Source organism: Thamnophis elegans, chromosome 3, assembly GCF_009769535.1.
Source record: "Thamnophis elegans isolate rThaEle1 chromosome 3, rThaEle1.pri, whole genome shotgun sequence".
Lineage (NCBI taxonomy): Eukaryota > Metazoa > Chordata > Lepidosauria > Squamata > Colubridae > Thamnophis > Thamnophis elegans.
The window spans coordinates 58,963,410-58,983,458 of NC_045543.1; the positions used below are offsets into that span (position 1 = coordinate 58,963,410).

Here is a 20,049-nt window from a genome sequence, read left to right on the forward strand (position 1 = left end):
ACAGTACATTACATTTACAAATGTAAAGTGAAAGTGGAGGAAGCTATTGAGACCAAATTGGTTAACTGATTGTATCAGCCTTTCTCATTCCAGCCATCTCCATGCTGGCTTGGAGTTGTAGTACTCCAATTCAACTAGCAGATGCCAGGTTTGAAGACTGGATAGTTAAAACAGCTATTTTTATCTCGGGTTTTACCTTAGCCAGCTTCCCAGGCATCTAATGATCCCTATATTTAGAAAAAAAATTACAGGCCAGTTACAACCAAGCAATACCCAAGTGAGCAATATACATTGTTTTATATACTACTAATATATACTAATCATAATCAATCCCTATCAGAACTGGTAATCTCTGATAACTTGTACTAGCTCCTAACATCAGTAGAATGTTTTTCCTTTCAACTAATTAAATGTAGTCTTTGCTACCCTGAGGTGATGACATTTCTTCCTTACAATACTCTGCAAGTCTGTTAGAGAAAGCACTTTCCCACATACCTAGTAAATAACCCATACTTAACAAAATATTTATTTTCTCCAAAACTGAATCCTGTTCTCTCAGCAATTCTCATATGCCAAGGCACCATAATTATATTTCTTAACTCTTTTGCCACAAGCAAGCTGTTTTGCACACTTATTCCATCTGATGGTTTTATTTTTTCACTTAATGTAGAAAAATATTGAAAGGCAATTTCTCCTATGTATGAAACAAAATTCCATTTTAATTAAGATCTTTAAAAATATACTAAGCTGCCTGTGTTACACTCATAGGTCTATCTAGCTCACTGTAATCTATAATTAAAAAAATATTTTGTAGCTCTTCTTTATCTTACCTGCTATAGCAACTTAAGCAGTTGCCCATTTATATTATTTGAAAGCTACTTTCTCTTTGAATATTAATGGTATGTGCAAAAAAAGGAGGCTTTTTATTCATTTTAGCCACATATTGAATCCAAATCAGATAAGCTACTCCATCTTCATTAGAGGAGACCAAGGAAACACAAAATGCCTGTGTTTGTGACATTTATAGATATTGGTTCCTTTGGTTAGGAATCAACAAGTTTCATGAATGACTGGACATTCTCATTCACAGAGAGTTCATACAGTGGTGAAAGGAAGTTTGTTAACTCTTCAGAACAATCTGAATCCTACAGTTTAATGTGAGCTTCAGCTACGTCCTATTAATAAATATTTGAAGGAGGATAGATTAGTGCTTGGAGAAGATATATTAATTTACTGAGAGTAAAAACTGCAGCACAGACTGATTTTTTTTTTTCTAGGCTAGTGGTTGCTTTTTTCTTACAGCATGTAGCATTCATTCCTTTTTGCTGTATCTGCATCTCTTTTCTCCACTTCACCAACTTTTGGTACCTGGCCAGATTTATGATTTGTACCAGGGATCAGCAAACTAAAGCCCAACAGCCAAATCCAAGCCATTTCCTGTTTGTCTGAAGTCCTCAAGCTAAGAATGGACAAGTAGGTGGCAGATATCAAATAGGCCAAAACCTCAGCCAAACTCCCAGGGAGAAGAGCAGGCCAAGAGGCAAAGGGCTAGAGCAAGGTATCTGGGGCAGCAGGCTATCAATGGCCTTCTTGCTGGCAGTCCTGTGCTGTTTTATACTACACAAACTCTTATATTAGTCAACAGCATTTGTCTTTTCTCCAGAAAGCTCTTTCTCTGTAAGCTTTACAAGCCCATTCATTTACTACACTCTCTTTAATGCCTTATCTCAGCAACACCTTAAGTCCAAGTAACTGTAGAAAGCAAGCACTGTTTAATTTAACTTTTCAAAAACAATACTAGGAGCTATAAAGCACGTCTACAGTTTAGAAACTGCAAAACGATTTTCGGACAGCTATAGTCTGATTGTCTTGTAACACAAGTTACAGGAAAAATTGCCAGGCAGTTAGCCTGCTTCATTCATTCAATGTCTCACAATGAGAATATATCTTTATCTATTAACTATACACCTAGTCATATACCTATGCATCTGTATAGCTTTAGTAATATTTTGCTAGGGTTTATAATAATAATAATAATAATAATAATAGCAGTAGACTTATATACCGCTTCATAGGGCTTTCAGCCCTCTCTAAGCGGTTTACAGAGAGTCAGCCTATTGCCCCCAACAATCCGGGTCCTCATTTTACCCACCTCGGAAGGATGGAAGGCTGAGTCAACCCTGAGCCGGTGAGATTTGAACCGCTGAACTGCTGATCTAGCAGTAGCCTGCAGTGCTGCATTTAACCACTGCGCCACCTCGGCTCTTATCACAGCATGTATACACACACAAATATACACACTGCAAGGTAATAATAGCAGACTCGTTTTTTCCCCTCTACCAGCAATAGCCATCGATTCTAGTATGTTTTTGGAAGTGGCTCCATGGATTAAGAATGGGATCCAAACCCTGAGGACTCCTTAGTCTAAGGGCGTAGGGCTAGAACCTGCTCCAATATCAAACAAACCTGCCATGTAGGAAAGAGAATCACTGCAAAATAGTGCTCCCCATCTCTAATCTTTGTAGCCAATCCAAAAGGATACCATGGTGGATTGCACTATAAGCCACCAACAGATTCACGGCCTTCCCTACCCCAAGCCCTCCAAAAATCATCCATAAGCATAACAAATGCTATCTTAGTACTATAACTTGGCCTGAACCCAGACTGTTATGACTGTAATTGAGCCCGGAATTACAATCATAAATTGTGCCAACTATACTGCAATTGTTAACTAAATCCTTATCTGCAATTGGTGTTTTTTGTCGGAAAGTCGACATAATGCTAGTTTCCACCCATCACCCACCCGGTAAATCATGGTCAAATGATTGAGGGATGCTTTAAGTGGCCATAAAAGTAGGCTGATTGTCAAATACTCAAAATGAAATCACATGACTGTGGGGGGGGGGGACTTCAAATCTGAGTCATAAGTACTTGTTTTGGGATGAACAATTCCTAATTAACAGGTCATAAGTCGAGGACTACCTACCTGGGAAACTTAGGGCATTCTGCAGAAGAGAAGAGGGAATGTTGAACTGAATAGTCATCAACATTCTGCTTTTCTTATTGAAATGCAGGAGGAAGTGGTTTTTCACATTCCCTCCCCCGCCCCCTGTAATCCTTGTCTTGATCCTGACAAATTTCAAAAAGAGATGAAGCAATTCAGTCACATTTCCTCTGAAGATATCATTGCATCACCACAGTACCAACTGAAGATAACCTTTATTGTTGTTTTCTTTTTGTGAACACACTGACACACAATTTAAAAAATGTAATTTTGATGCTCACTCTCAAAAGAATATATAAATGCGTAGGACACATGGAACGTGTGGCTGTGTGTGCATATGCAGGGGGTAGGATGCATGGGGGGCTGCACATGCATGTGCAGGGGGCATGCATGGGGACCACACATGCATTGCATTTTGGGGGTTCAGGCACATGCTTTGACACTTGGTCCGGAAAAGGTTAGCCATCACTGCTATATGGTACAAATCTAGTTGTTTTGCTTCATATACTGCGAAGCCCCCTTCCAGAAGATAACAAAGGAGGGAGTTCATTCCAGAGAAGTAAGAGGCAACTCTATCCATATATTTTGTGTGAGAGAAATAGAGTGAAGAGAGCCCCTCGGTAATACTTCTCAAAGTATATAGTAGAAATGGTTAGTAAAATGCTTCAGGTTGGCAAGATTCTGTTTATAAGCATGGATCAATAAAGAGTCATCTTAGAAGAATCACTACCAGTCTTTCTTAGTTTTGGGGCCTGACATCTGTCAGCTAAGGAAATAGTGTCAAAGTTCAATGAAAAAATATTGTGAACTTATGATTAGTTGTTTTAGTAACAAGTTTGACACTTAGATATGTAACTTAAAATCCTCTAGTGCATCTTTATAAAAGAAGTTCTTCACTATCCCTATACAGACTAGCCTGGGTCTTTTGAAGAGCAAAGTGGAAAAAACATCACCTCTGTAATCAGATTTGTTTCAAGATTTACAACCAGGTAGATATTACCTGTATTATTGGTTACAAGGCACTTTCATACATATCATTTTAAGAAAGATTGGCCCAGATTCTAATGTAAAATGCTCAGTTGATTAAATTGGTATTCCTTTTACCCGAATAAAGTCACCTTTTTTCAGCTATTGCTGAGATGTTAGTAAGCTTTTATACCAATCCTGGAACTGTGTATTTACAAAATCACTAACTCTTATTAAAAATAGAAAACATACCTTAACAAATTAAATATATTATCTACTAGAAATATATGTTTCCACTACAAAATGGAACTCTTTTTTTGCTAAGCAACTTTCAGTAAAACATCCAATCAGATGTACATTATTCCATTATCTGCAGTTTTGCTCTAGGTCTAGGAAGCATATATCCTAGAAATGCCAGACATCAGTCTGCTTGGAAATAAAAACCTTGATTAGGTAATTTTTGACTTCTAACTCTAAGAAATATATTGAAAAATTGACATATGGAGACTGCATAGGATATAGGCTTTGAAGCCCCGTTTAAAGTGCTGGCTTTAATCTCCAAAGCTCAATAAAATTTGGCACCTACTGTATATGCTCACGTTATTGTTTCTCCCAAATAGAAATAATCTGCTCTGTACAACCATCTTAAAAAGTGCTTGTGAGAGTCTCCTCCCACTCCCAGTTTGAAAATAAACAGGAGTCCAGGGACTTGCTTTCCCAATGGTGGTCTCCTTATACTGGAATACCTGGGGTATGAGAAATTTCCACCTTGCTTGTATTTCACTTAGCAATTATGAACTTATTCTTCCAACAGGTTTTAGGATAGAAGGTAATTTTTTCAGTCATTCATATACAGATATGAATTTTATAAACTCAATTTACAAAAAATCATTCAGTGACCGTGAATAGAATAGAATAGAATAAATTCTTTATTGGCCAAGTATGATGGACACACGAGGTATTTGTTTTTGTTTCAAAGGTTACCAAAGCACTGAAAAAAGTGACTTATGACTGGTTTTCACACTTACGACTGTTGCAGCATTTCCATGGTCTTGTGATTAAAACTTTGACACTTAGCAACTAGCTTGTATTTATGACAGTTGTGCTGTCCCAGAGTTACGTGCTCACCATTTGTAACCTTTTCCAGCAGCTTCCAAAAAGCAAACTCAATGGGGGAAACCAGATTTGCTTAACCACCGCATGATTCACTTAACAACTAGAATTAATTAAACAACTTAACAATTACAGTTACACTTAACCACTGTGACAAAAAGTTTGCAAAATGGGGCAAAACTCACTTAACAACTGCTTTGTTAGCAATGGAAACTTTGAGATCAATTGTAGTCATAAGTCAAAGACTACCTGGATACATATTCTTATATTGAACATATATGTATTGATTAAGGAGAAAATATTGTATCTATGCAGATTTTCAAATATTTACCATACAGACAATTTGGTGTAGTGGTTAAGACACCAGGCTAGAAACCAGGAGACTGTGAATTCTAGTCCCACCTTAACCATAAAATCCACCTGGGTGACTTTGGGCATTCATTCTCATCCCAACTCACAGGATTGTTATTGAGGGGAAAATAGGAAGCGGAGTGTTGGATATAACGCTGCCTTGTGTTATTTGTAAAAATAACAAAGATGGGAGATTGTATGCATGCATGCATGCACGTATGTATGTATAAACTGATTGTCAAGATTAACATTGGGATGCCACATATGACAAGGAGATCAATGTCGTGTTAGATCTAGAATACACTAATAAGAAATGTCTGATTAGTTAAAGGAGTCATCTACTATCTGCATTCCTACTTTCCTTCCTCTACTGTCCAAGAGAGGAAGAGAAAAGAATACAATTTTCTTAGAATCCTATGAAAATTGTATAATAAACCCTAAAAAGGCAAAGTGAGTTAGGAAGGGATGGCAATAAAAACCGTGCCATTCCTTTTATCAGGATGAGTTAAAGTTTCCAATTAAAGGGTTTTTTACAACTATCAAGAAATCAGAAGACACAGAGATCAGAAATCTTTTCTAATCTTGAAAAAAATAAGAGAGAGAAATAGAAATTCATATACTTTTGGGATGTTTGTATAATACCAGTGTATGGCTAGATCTATTGCATTCAAAAAGAAAAAAAACATTAAGGAATTATGATAAATGAGGCATCTACCAAAATTGTAATGCAACACTAGTAACAGGATTGAAAAATTGAAGAAATAAAGAAACTGGAATTATACAAAAATCAGATGAACAAAATAACATAGGAGTCAGATTAATACCGTGTTTCCCCAAAAATAAGACAAGGTCTTATTTTTTTTTACCTACAAAATATGTTTTGGGCCTTAGTATGAGGAGAGGGTTTATTCTTTTGGGTTTGGTTGCTGAGTGGCTGCTCTCTTGCGAGCGGGCTCCCAAAGAGCCGGGCACAGCCTCATGGGCGAATGGCTGTGTTGCGCTGTCACAGCAGCACAACACAACAGCCATGAAGCAACCACGCTCACGAGCAGCCACCTGGCAAACCCCCTTTCCAGCAAGGCACAATCCATTCACTGATCATGGGGTATCACCAAGCCGTGTGAGTGCCTATTTGCCGCCACCCAGCTCCCGCAGCTTGGCACCTTTGAAATGCCAGTGAATGGCGCCCTGCACAGCTGGAGAGGGGGGTTGCATAAGCGGCTCTTCCGCTCTTGCTCACCCACCTCCCAGCCTCACACTGCCCTGGTTCAGCTCTCCCTGCAGAGTCAGGGCACTTTCTCTGCCGCCGCTGCCGCCACCACCATCCCAGCATGGCTTTTTCGGCGGCTTCCTAAATGAGTCTTCCAGCAGTGGCCGCTCTGGGTGTACGCTCTATGGTTGTTCACTCTGCCAGAAGCTGGCCCACAACCATAGACCGTACGCCTAGAGCGGCCACTGCTAGAAGACTCGTTTTGGAAGCGGTCGAAAAAGCCATGCTGGGATGGCAGTGGCGGTGGCAGTGGAGGTGCCCTGGCTCTGCAGGGAGAGCTTGGCCAGGGCATTGTGAGGCTAGGAGGCGGGTGAGTGAGAGCGGAACAGCCGCTCATGCAACGGGGGGTTCTCCAGCCATGCAGAGCACCATTCACTGGCATTTTGAAGGCGCCAAGCCGCGGGAGCCAGGCAGCGGCGAACAGGCACTCACAGCTTCAAGCAAGATACTTTTAAAATTTACATAACGGCATCACTGCATGGATAAGAACAAAATCAAATTGTTTACATAGTGGCAGAAAATGAAGAAATGAAATCCAGACAGCCAGGGGACTTTCAGTTGAAAGTTGTGAAACAAATCAGCGATCATTGGCCACGTTATCTATGGGACCACCTCTCCCTAGGGATATCTACTTATCCACCCAGATCATATAGGATGGGCACACTTCTAATTCCTTCCCCTAAACATTGCTTAAATTTGATATAAGATGCATGGATATATACAGTAAAAGTTACAAATAAATAAATAAAATCATAATTGAGGATAAAGATACAGGTTAAACTTTAAAATTTTCAGAATGCAGGTCTGGCCGCAAGATTTGGAGGACATACAGGTAGTCCTCAATTTACAACCATTTCTTTAGTAACTATTCAAAGTTACAGCAGCACTGAAAAAAGTGATTTATGACCATTTTTCATACTTATGACTGTTGCAGCAGCCTCATGACCAAAACTCAGATGTTAGGTAACTAGAATGTATTGATGGTTGCAGTGTCCCAGGGCCATGTGATCACCTTTTGCAGCCTTCTCACAAGCAAAGTCAATGGGAAAGCCAAATTCACTTAGCAACTAGTTTAATGACTGCAGTGATTCAACAACTGTGGCAAAAAAGGTCATAAAATGGGCAAAACAACTATTGTGCTTAGAAATGTTTGGCTCACTTGTGATTAAGGACTTCTTGCATAATTAGAATAAAAGAGAGCAATGAAAGGATCATTTCTGTACATTGTAGTTAGGCAAATAAAGAAGCTATGGGAAGAGATACAAGATTCTGCAAAAACAAAACCAGAAAAAAATCTCAAAATTTCAAAGAGAAAAATATTCAAGTAGTTTTCTGAAAAATCTATCACAATAGCCAAGGAAAGACTGAACATGAAAGTCTTGAGAAATATTCCCCAACTGTCTGTTATGATTATATTTCAGCCTGTATTGTTTACTTTTGTTTAATGGTTTTTGTAAACCAATGTATGTTACCTTGAGTTATTTCAGTTAGGCAGCCTATATATTGAGGAGACACTGTCCAACTTCTAACATCAGATAAAAAAGAACAGTGAAAAATAGTTCAATCAGGAATATCAACAAATAAAGGGAAAAAAGAGAGAAATGAGATTTTAAAAAAATCACAAGAAAGTGTACAGCTAGGGCAAAAATAATCCCGAGTAATGACAAAAAAAGCTCTAATAGGGTTACATTAAATAAGGTTAAAAATACATGGAAATACAGTACTGAAACTCTTTACAAACAAGAATGTAGAATGGCAGAAGCATTTATAGAGAGGTTATATTCAAGAACCAACTCCAATAGAAAAAGATAATGTATGAGTCAATAAACCAGTTATCAAATATGGAAGCATCAAGCATACATGAACTATTCACTGAACTGTTTAAAACTGGAAGAAAAGAGTTTCTTTGTACTAACAGTCCAATGTCAAATAAGATTAGAAATATTTTAACTCTTTTATTGTGTTTTTGAACTGATATTATTGCTTAATTATATTTATTCTTGTCTTATAAACTGCCATTAATTAATTCATTAAGAACATGTGGTTATAAACCTGATAATAAATATATATGAAACAAGGCAGTTGGACTTAGAGAAAAAGGAGGCGGGAAGGTAAGTGAATACACAAATGATTGAACCACTACATTAATTTAACATGCACACAATGTGTAATGTTAAGTTCTTACAAATAATAAAGCCATATATGGGGAGAGAAAATGCCAGATGAACAGGCAAGTTTAGGAAAAGGGACACACGGTCAGATCGATAGATCATGGAGAAAACAGACATTTAAAAAGGAAGAGTTGTTTTTAAAATGTCTGCAGCAAAGCTTTTGTTTTATGAAAGTGAAGTATATTAAGGAAAATGGATGTCCCAAAACACCTAATTATTCTTCTGATGAATCTTTACAATACCTGTCCCTTACACTACTTCAAAATCAAAGAAATATAATAGCTCAGAATTGGAAAGAGAGTACTTCAGAATATGTTTCCCATATCTGTTTAAACTTAGAGGGAGAATATAACAATAGTAATACTAGAAAAGGGCATATCTAGAATTAAAATACTAAAACATTGGTAGATATGCAGATGTTCCATTATTAACTGAAAATAAAGAAAACTTGTAAAATATAAATCATTTAAATAAAAAGGAAACTAAAAAATATTGGTTAATTTTCAGTATTAAAAATGCATATATTATTCAACCAGTATGCTTAGTGAGCATACAGTTGATGGCAAACAAGTGAAGGTAGGACATACCTAGGAAGGTGGCAATTATAAACACAAACAAGATCATGAAGAATGAGGATATTTCTATAACAAAGACCAGAATGGGCAAATCTATAGCTTTTTCACTGTAACTTACAATTGTGAAATATTGAAAAATAAGAAATAACAGGAAATAAAGACATCTGCAAATGATAATGATGGATTTGAAAGTGATTACTAATTTGAATTGCAAGAAGAACCAATCTATATTTCTGGGTGAAATAGTGTATGACTGCTATCTTGAAGCTATGATCAACAAATAGAAACTCACATATTTGACGTGATACAAGCAAATTATGGAGTAAGAAAAAAAAGTTAAACCCTATCAATGGTAAGGTTGAGGGAAGTAGAAGATAGGAAAAACAATAGTTAAAATAAAAGTGATCACTGGAATGTCATTGGAAAAGCTATAAATTAACAACAAATTGAGATAGTATTTATCTGCATAGTCACCAAGAGCCATTTAAGTAACTATTAAATATTAAACACCTGATAAACAGTATTAGCATCTAAGTTAAATATTAAGTTGGAGCAATTATTTTCCTTCTTGTACTCCAAAACTTTTTTGTCATTCATTACTTTATAGCACAGTAAAGAAAAATGCAAGAATTAAATTACATTAGAAATACATAAATAGTTGCATTTACAAATCTCCATTTTATCAACAGTAACTGCCCTACACTTCTCTCAAATATTGCTACATAAATAAAACCTTAAACAAAATGCTCTTTCCCCAACTTCCTTCTTTTCAAAGAAAGTACCTCTGGCTGTTTTGCTTCATATAATGGAAAAGATACAGAGATCTATATATTTCCCCTGTTGTAAGGGAGCTGTTCAGAGACTACTGAATAGAAATAGAGCTTGAATGCTAAAAATCAAACATTCACCCTCATGTTGCGCCAGTATAACACCTGCTTTTTATTTTAAACAGGTTACAGAAATACTGAAAGAAAATCGCTTTTTTACAACCATGCACACGTACATTAATAGTCAGTTAAATCAGTTTGAGGATCAAGCATATTGAAGAAAGTGTGTGCTATGATCTCTGGCCTCCAAATGCTAGCTTTGCTAGTAAGTATACATGCAAAGATGGGGAATATGTAATGAATGTAGAAGTATAGCCACTTTGACTGAGGGTGTGTAAATAAATGCCCTAACACTAAATTTCCTTTGCAGCTATCTTGCCTTACCACAAATTTGTTTTAATTATGTCCTTCAACTAATCCAGTATGAGGAGAATATTTTAATTCCATTACTTCTCAGTAGAAAAGAATTGTACATTTATTTCAAATTAGATATGCTCTGTTTGAATTTTAAAAAAATGTGATAGTGATGGTTAAATTGGTCTTAGAACTAAGCTGCTTGTAATATCATGCTACCTAAAGAGAAATCAATCCATTCCATGCATTACTTTTCTTTTTGTAAAATCAAAAGACTTCAAATAGCTGACAGTTATGACATACAGAATCAGATAAATAATGCAAGTGTGCAAATCTTTTTTAACTCAAAATACTATTTCCTAATAGACTCATTATATAAAATTGTAAAAATTTATTCAAAACATGTTTTTAAAATCAGCATCATAATTCCTCATGCAATATATATTTATTTCAGCCAACTGGCTTACACAAAAACAATAATCTTATTCTTTATACAGTATATGCGCCTCTAGCTGTTAAGGGAAAGATGTAGAGGTTACTGTGCTACATAGTATACTAAAGCTATTTGTGCTATCTATGTTACATTTTTTGCTCTGCTCTATAGGTATTACAACATGTATTGTATCCTGAAACACTGTATATAAACTTCTTTGCAGACTTCAAACAAATCTAGTCAAAATGATTGCATCACTGTTTAACTAATAAATCCTATAATAATCTCCATGTTATAAAACCCTGATTGAAATTCAGGCATATACAGATTTAATGTTCTTAATTTTCTGCATGGAATAAATGGTTCCTCCTATCCTGATACTACTACCTGCTTCCTTGTGCAAAGTTGCTATAGACAAAGACATAGGATTCAGTGGAAACATTATATTGTGCTTGAAGGAGGACAAACAATACAGCCACCAAGACAGTGGATAATTTAATTTTCCACATCAATATTCAAATTGCTAAGTATAAATCTACTTCTAAATATGATTGATGTTAGATCTCTTTTTAACTAATTCTCTTTCCTTTCATAGAGGTTTTCAGGACTCAAGAGATTTACTAGATTTTTATTACAAAAATGTGGTATATAATTGGAGAAATTAGGTAGAAGTATCCCAGTCAAGTTATAAAAGCTAATTAACTTGTTTAAAGGAGAAGGGCCAAGAATTCCTTCAGAAGTCTAATTTCAAATTCATTATTGATTTTAAGAGTTAAAATATTATCAGTGCTTGAAACACTTAGGTCACAGTCATAGAAAAATCGGTTCAAAGGCCCCAAATGTCAGTGCCATCAAGAAATCATTGCATTTTGTTCCAAACATTTTGCATAAGCCTGAAGGTGATTCATTATAACCAATAATTGGCAAATAATTGAGATTTTATTTGTAAGAGTTCAAACTATGTCACAGTAAGTTTTCAGTATCTTCATCTTCTTCTACACATTCCAAATGTCTCAACTGCCAATTATTAACACCTTCTCAAGAAATCTGTTGTTAACAAATTTCTACAAACATATTTCACAATTTAAGAATATTTAAATAAGCATTTATTCATCTGCCCATTGCAACACAGCTACTGTAGAAATCTGACAAACTGAAACGATGGAATTATGTCACACATCTTAAATTAATCATGCATTAATATACTGCTTGCATAATAAAAACCAGTCTCTGTTTCAATGTTCCTTAAAATCAACTTAAAAGTTAAATCCATTTAGGCTTAACTCTCACTATTAAAACACCATAGCTCCGTGAATAGTTTAACAACAAGGAACCTGCAATTCTAGATTTTAAACACTAAAACTGGGAGATACAAACATGGTCTGCTAAGTACCGTATGTGGGGGGAGGCATGAAGTATGGCATTTATCTGGGGGAGAGAGATAAACTATCCGCGGCAAATAAAATGTCACTACTTCCTTACATTATAGCCAAGCAAGCGCCAGATCTAACGTTGAATCCTGGCCATATGTATGAATTAGACTAGAGGCTACTGTAATGCTTCCTCATGGGTCCGCCGGCTTAAAGCAGGTAGACAAAAAAGGCAGCCCATAGAGCTCAGCATGGCAAGTAGTACCGGATTTAAAAGCATACCCCTCTCCTCCCTTTACAAGGCAAGAAACGCAGGGATTCGTATTGTTGATCAGTAGTTGTAAATCTGTATGACTTGGCCCTTTTTCTAGGTTGCTCTCCCAAAGCAAAGGTCGGGCCAGTTCCCTCCAAAGGACAGGAGTGCTTTTAGCCCACCGGCCGAATTTAGCCCATCCCCGAATGGGGATGACGAGGAGCGCCGGAGAGCGCCCCAATGGGGGGCGGGGAAGGGGAGGTAAAGAGGAAAAAAGGGGGGCTGGGGGAGAAAGCTGTGGACGCGGTACATAGAAGGAGGGGGGGCAGTGCGGCATGGACGAGCAGTGTTGGTTCCCCACCCCCAGGGCGAGCAAGGCAGGTGCGTCGCCTCTCAGCTTGGGAGATTTGGGTGGGTGGGAGGTTTGGGTTGGCAAAGCGCGGAGGCGCCGGATAGAAGAGAAGCAGCGCAATGGAGGGGGAGGGGGAGAACAAGCCCCACTCCACAATTTCCGCGCGGGGGGGGAGCGATTCGGGGAGCGGGGGTCGAGGTGCAGCAGCCGAGAGGCCCGACTTACGTGTAGATGATGGACATGAAGTGCATGAGCCACAGGACCACGAAGAGGATGAGCCCGAAGACGGCGAGTCCTTCCAGGGCCAGATCCAGCATCGCCATCTCCACACGGCCACAGGGCACACAGGGGGAGGGGGAGGGGGGAAGAGAGCGAGAGCGCGAGGGAGAGAGAGAAAGCTCTCGGACAAGCCGAAGCGGCGGCTGCGGAGGCTAGATAAGCGAGGCTCCGCCCCCCTCGTTGGCTACCCTCACGTCCCCCCTCAGACGCGACCGCCTTCGTTTCCTTTTCTTGCCTTCCTTCTCTTCCACGAGCCCCCTTGTCGCCCCGCCCTCCTCCGTTCTCTCTCTCGCTCTCTCGGCTGCCCTTCCACCCGGCAAGCGGCTGCTCCTCCTGACAGACTGCCTCGCGCTCTACCGGCCCCCACCGCGGCGTTCGCCTCCTTCGCCGTCGCCGTCGCCGTCGCCGTCGTTTGCCGCCGCTCGTTCACGTTCTCCTCTCTCATACACACACACACACTCATACATAAACCAAACCGCCTGGGCTCGCGCGGAGGAGCTGCTCAGGCCCCGCCCTGCGACTGTCATCTGCTGAAGCCACGCCCAACACACCCCTCGCTCTCGCTCTTTCTCTCAGGCTTTGACGCCGCGCTTCTTCTCCGGGAAGTGTGGTCCCGTTAAATCCGCCGTCAGGGTGTGCTTGGGGGGGGGGGAGTGGGAGGGCGTAAAAAAAAACAAAAAACAGAAGGTGACTCAGGATGTGGCGGGAAGGCAGGAAGAGGCGATGTCGTCATTTATTATAAAAGGGGTGGAGAAGTTGTACTATGAGGAGGGTGAGGACGCCGCTCTGTCCTTTCCTCCTTACAAAGAAAAGGGGGGTGGGAGTGGCGGCGTGCAAGGGGAAGAAAACTACCTTTCTCTTTATTACACACCGGGAGCCACAAAGCAGCCGCATCGCCTATCCTCCGTTGGCCCCCCCCTCCGCCAAAAACATAAAGAAAATCACAACGTTTTTGTCCCTTGTAAGCCAAACTCTGTAATGCCCCCGTTAACACCCTCCGAGAATGCAAACGACGGAGTGTCTCCACTGAAACGAATCGCCAAAGCAAAAGGCAAATCCAAAATGTGCGGCAACCATCGCCGCGCCACAAATGTCACAGCTTGGAAATACACAAACATACACACACCAAAAGTCCAACACCTTTATTGACAAACGGAATCCCTCTGGGTTCTCCTGTAATGCAAACTGCTGTGCAAAAGTTCAAACAAACAGTTGTTAATTTCTGCACCGATGGTATACATTGCACAGATTCTTGATCCCTCCTCTCGTGTCCCCTTGCATAATTCTTACGGTTGTAGGACAGACTTGCTTTTCGTTCAACAACGGGAGAAATTGCATGGGCGTCCAAAGTAGAAAGAACCGTGGAAACCCTGAGATAGTTGACACTGAGATGTGTGTGTGTGTGTGTGTGCAACATTTGAATGTGAGAACATTAGTAATTTTAAGAAGGAAAAACTTAAAATGTCTACATTCAATCTTTTTATGGAAGGTAATACTTTTTTAAAAATGTATCAATATAATCAAACACTGAAATTTATCAAATCATCTAATCATCTAAAATGCTCTTGTGTACATTTTCATCCATTGTTTCTTACGGTTTTCTGAAAAAAGATTTTTAAAAAAGATTACTTTCCAATATTTTTTTAAATTTGATAATTGATTAATCCTAAACAAAACAGACAATCATATAATACAGTACTGTATTTATATTATTGTTCACTTAATTCTTGTTTCTTGAAATAAATTCAAGGAAATGTTACATCACATATTTTAGGTAACATGTTGAAATCCCATCCCACACTTTTTAAATGTTTTCAAAGCAACATGTGTTTGCTTTAATAATAAAGAGATTTATTTGCTTTTTAATTATTAAAATGGACATAGTTCTTCTAACATTATACTTTATATTTGACATATAGTTTCTGTTTTTTCATTATTTTAAAACTTTTAACTATTTTATTAATCTTTGTTTAAACATTTGAAATTATTTTTGTAAAAATACATTAGTATGGTGTGTTTCTGTGAACTGACTTTAGTGTATTTAGTGTAACATGAATTACATCAATTAACATTTTCTACACTTTTTGTATAAAATTTAGTACTGAATTGTACTAAACCATTTTAAAATATTAGATTATTTTAAATACTGTAAAATTATACACCCTTCCAGCTCTCTTTTGTTTATATTTAATTTGACCTGTTTAATCTAATATGTGTTAATCTTGTTAAAGAATGATGCATTTCTCTTGTTTTATTTGAAGTTTTTTTTTTACATAGAATTTTAATTTTATGTATATACACTCAAACAGCATGACAGATGTTAAACCTTAAAATTACATATATTTTGGCATTTATATAAATCCCCAAAGTGGGTGAATGGGGAGAGAAAAGTATAAGGAGTGATCAGCATTCCATCCAGTTTTACAGGGCTGTTGCCTTTTATTTGTACAAACAACAGAGTTTATGTGGATTTTTAAAAATAAGACCAATGCACAGATACAGAGACAAATATGGCAAGTTAGTGGAAGTTAGTATGATTAATCTCTTGCCCAGCATGACAATAACTGACCAATAATGAAGAGCTTCAAATTATGTTATTCTGATGCAGTATCACATGCTAAAGAAAAGCATGTGTAAGTTGGGCTTTCCTGCTGATAATGCTGAAAAAAAAGTCAAAAGTTTGAATCTGTTGATGTTCGCTTGCTAATACTACCTCAAAACTCTATACTTTATATTACTGTAATTCTTCAAGTACTTTTCTTTTTCTCCAAGTCCTGGCTGAGAAAATGATGCCTAATTACAGCCTTTGCAAATTGCATATACAAACTGTTCTCTGCATTCTCTTGTACACTCTTCAATCTTTTTTTTAAGTATTTCAACCCTTTGGTTGTGAATCACCTAACCCTAGCCCTAACCCTAACTACTGACTTGCAAAATACATTTATTTTTACAACTCAAAGAACATAAAATATAAGTTCACAACCTAAGCTGGATGATCAATAAATAAACCCACTAAAATGGGGAGGTAAGAAATGTTGTGGGTCCCATCCCCTAGCGAGATATATCTGGAAGGGCCTTCTTCATGGTGGCTCCCCCTCTCTGGAACATCCTTCCCAAGATTAGAATAGCCCCCAATCTAACACTCTTCCAGAAGACGCTGAAGACCTCGTTCTGCCAGTGGGCCTGGGAACCCACAGCAGGATGGAGCCCATTAATAGCTTGTGCAATGTGTTGTCACTGGAGTCGGGGGGGGGGGGGGGTTGCTATTATTTTATTATTATTTTTTAACATTTATCATTCTTATACATTTATTATTTCATTTAATAGGTTATAATATACTGTTTGGGTTGCTTTATTTACCATCCCTTCCTCCTGTTGTAACACCACCTTATTTTCCCTTTCTTTTCTCCCTCCCTCGCTTCTCTACTTTCTTCCTTCCTCCTCTCCTTTCCCTTCCTTCTTCCTGTACCTTTCTCCTACTCCCACTCTTCCTCTTCCCCTTTCTACCCTCTCTCCTCCTCCTTTCCATCCTCCTCTCCTTACCTCTTTCTTTTCACCCTCTCTCCCTTCTCTACTTTCTTCCTTCCTCCTCTCCTTCGCCTTCCTTCTTCCCTTACCTCTCCTTTGCTCCTGCTCTTCCTCTTTCCCTTCCTACCCTTTCTCCTTCCTTTTCTCTCCCTTCCATCCTCCTTTTCTTTCCCTTTCCCTTTCTCCCTCCCTCCCTTCTCTACTTTCCTCCTCTCCTTCCCCTTCCTTCTTCCCGTACCTTTCTCCTACTCCTGCTCTTCCTCTTCCCCTTTCTTCCCTCTCTCCTCCTCTTTCTCTCCTTTCCATTCTCCTCTCCTTACCTCTTTCTTCTTTCCCCCGTCTTTCTTTCACTCTCTTCTCTTCTCTCCCTTTTTTTTCTATTGTTGTTGGTGTGTCTATTTTAAATCTCAGTTTATGTTTCCTTGGGATGGTATTTCCGCCAACCCAGACATAATTTAGTATCATTTCTTATTCCCTTACTTTTGCTACCTTATCCTAACTATACTTCCTCCCCCCCCACACACACACACTTTGTATCTCTCTGTTATATATATACTTATATATTTGGTACACACAACAATAAAAACAAAACAAAACAAAAAAAACACAAGAAGAAATAAAAAACCATCATCACATATAGCATGTCGTTTGGTTACAGATATTTCATCATCCATATTCTCAAATAATATTTATCATCTCAGATTTTCCATCTAGTATAACTCAATACCTCCCTTTCATTGGACATTATATATTCAGTTACCATTAGTATTATTTTTTCCAAAAAATCATGCTTTCCATACATTCTTGATTATCTATTTGATAACAGTTAGAATTATTATCAATAACAAGATATCATTGTAGTACATTCTTAACATTATACATTATATCACCAGTCCTCTTATTGAATATACATAAAATCATTATTATCCTTATCCTTTTTAAAGCAAAAAGTTCTAGAGTATTCCATTCATAGATATATTAGTTTTCCATTGTATCATTGTTAATTTGTTTCACAGCATGATTGTGTTATCATTTAACTCCTTCAGTTCAAGATTCTTCCCTCTTCCTCAGCGTAGATTAATTTTGCTGGAATATTGCCTTTAAAATAGAATATCACTCCTCTTTTCTTGCAGTTCGCCAGTGTTGAAAGCATTTTCCCAAGCTTTGGTTGAATTAGTAGATGTTCATTTCTCTTTTGGATCTGCACTTCTTGTAGGCAAATTATGGCAAGTTTTAACTTCTCTAATTTATAGAATGTTTTTTTTCCTTTTAGTTACCAAATTAAGTCCATTAATGTTAATTGTAATCATTTTTCTTTCCTCCATATTTATACTTTATATACAGGGTTTATAGTTCTAGTAGATCTGGGTTCTCGTTTTTCTCTACGGCTTACATCCCCCACCACACCTTCTTCTTTCTCAATTCCACCTACAGCTCCTTCTATTTTTTCAGTCGCAGTTATGGGTGATTCCAGTAGTTGTACCACAGAACCATCTTTCCCAGTTTTCTCAGCCATTTCTCTAAAATTGTCAGCACTTCTTCATTGAGTAATTAGGAAAGAAAACCACGAGACTCCATTGATAGAAATCAAGTGTACTTTTACTAATTATAAATGATCAGAAGCGTAGCAAAGCGAAGACTGATTATTTAGGCGCGAAAGCGAGTGTTTTATAAAATAACCCATTCCCCACCCCTTGGCATCCCAGTTGCAGTCCAATCATAATTCTCCCAAGTGTCAGGTGTGAGATAACTTCGAAAGGCATCACCAAGATGGAATGTCGGTGTCGTTAGCCTTGGCGGGAACCTCCTCCGCATGCGCAGTCAGACAGGCAGCAGAACTCCAGAATCTTCCTCCAGCACAATTAGTAATCTCCTCCCAAATACCATGCCCCCTCCCCGTTTCAATGGCAGCCAAAGCAGCAGCAAAGCAGAGGCTGACATCTGTCTGTCCTCCGGAAAAAGGCGGTCAGGCCTGGAAAACGACAAAACACAAACAGACGAACAACAAAAACAGAAAAAGAAAAGGGGGGGGAGAGAAAGTCAGGAAGGAGAGTCAATCAGGGTTTGTCAGGATAAGTAGAATAGAACTGGCGGAGCAGCGAGGGAGCACGGAGGTGGGACTTGTCCACCCACTCGGCATGAGAGAGAGGAAAATGCTTCCAAGCCACAAGGTACTGAATCCGATTCCGCCTCTGCCCAGAGTCCAATATTTCCCGGACCTCAAAATGCTGTTCACCATCAATCAATAGGGGGGCAGGTGGCGGGTCCACTGGTGGACATAAAGACGAGAAACGAACAGGTTTAATGAGATTAATGTGGAAAATGGGATATACACGGCTGAGGTGCTTGGGTAGCTGCAAGCAAACTGAAACAGGATTGATGACCTTGATTATGGGAAACGGGCCCACGTACTTAGGCCCCAACTTCTTAGACTTTTGTGTAGTTTGAAGGAACTTCATGGATAAATAAACTTGGTCACCCACCTTGTACTGATAAGGTTGCGCACGTTTCTTATCAGCCTGTTTCTTATGCGCGCGATGCGCAGCATCCAAAGTACTAAGTGCCAAAGGCCAAATATGCTTCAACCGCTCACTCCTTTCGGAGATGGACGAAACCTGTGGCTGCTCAAGAGGAACTTCGGGAATAGGAACAAAGTCCTGGCCAGATACAACTTGAAAAGGAGTGAATCCAGTGCTGCTATGTACGGAATTGTTATAAGCCACTTCCGCGTGCAGCAACAAGCCCACCCAATCATCCTGCTGGTAATTGATAAAACAACGTAAATATTGTTCTAGAACAGAATTAGTCCTCTCGCAAGCCCCATTAGTCTGAGGGTGGTGGGCGGAGCTTAGACCCTGGGCGGAGCCAATGCGCTTAAGAAACTCCTTCCAAAAAACAGAAGTGAATTGTACACCTCTATCAGAAATGATGCGATCAGGCATGCCATGCAAATGGTAAACGTGAGAAATGAAGAGTTTAGCAAGTGCCTTAGCAGAAGGAATCTTATGGCAAGGTATAAAATGAACTTGCTTGGAAAATAAGTCAGTAACCACCCATATGACAGGAAGTTCGACAATAAAGTCCATAGAAATCTCCTTCCAGGGGGCGACAGGGCAAGCTACAGACTGGAGTAAACCCTGCGGTTTCCCCGGCGGGCGTTTAGCAGCCACACAGACCGGACAGCTGGCAACATAAAGTTCAAT

The 20,049-nt window shown here is 38.8% G+C and overlaps 1 protein-coding gene across 1 annotated transcript in view; it reads right to left on the bottom strand.

Annotated features, from left to right (window-relative positions):
• The window catches only part of UGCG (UDP-glucose ceramide glucosyltransferase), a 56,247-nt gene extending 42,343 nt beyond the window's left edge, over positions 1-13,904 (bottom strand). The window contains exon 1 of the mRNA XM_032214447.1: positions 13,265-13,904. Within this exon, the coding sequence (XP_032070338.1) occupies positions 13,265-13,362 (98 nt within the window). The 5' untranslated portion in view covers positions 13,363-13,904. The remainder of the gene's footprint in view (positions 1-13,264) is intronic.
• Positions 13,905-20,049: the final 6,145 nt, after the last annotated feature.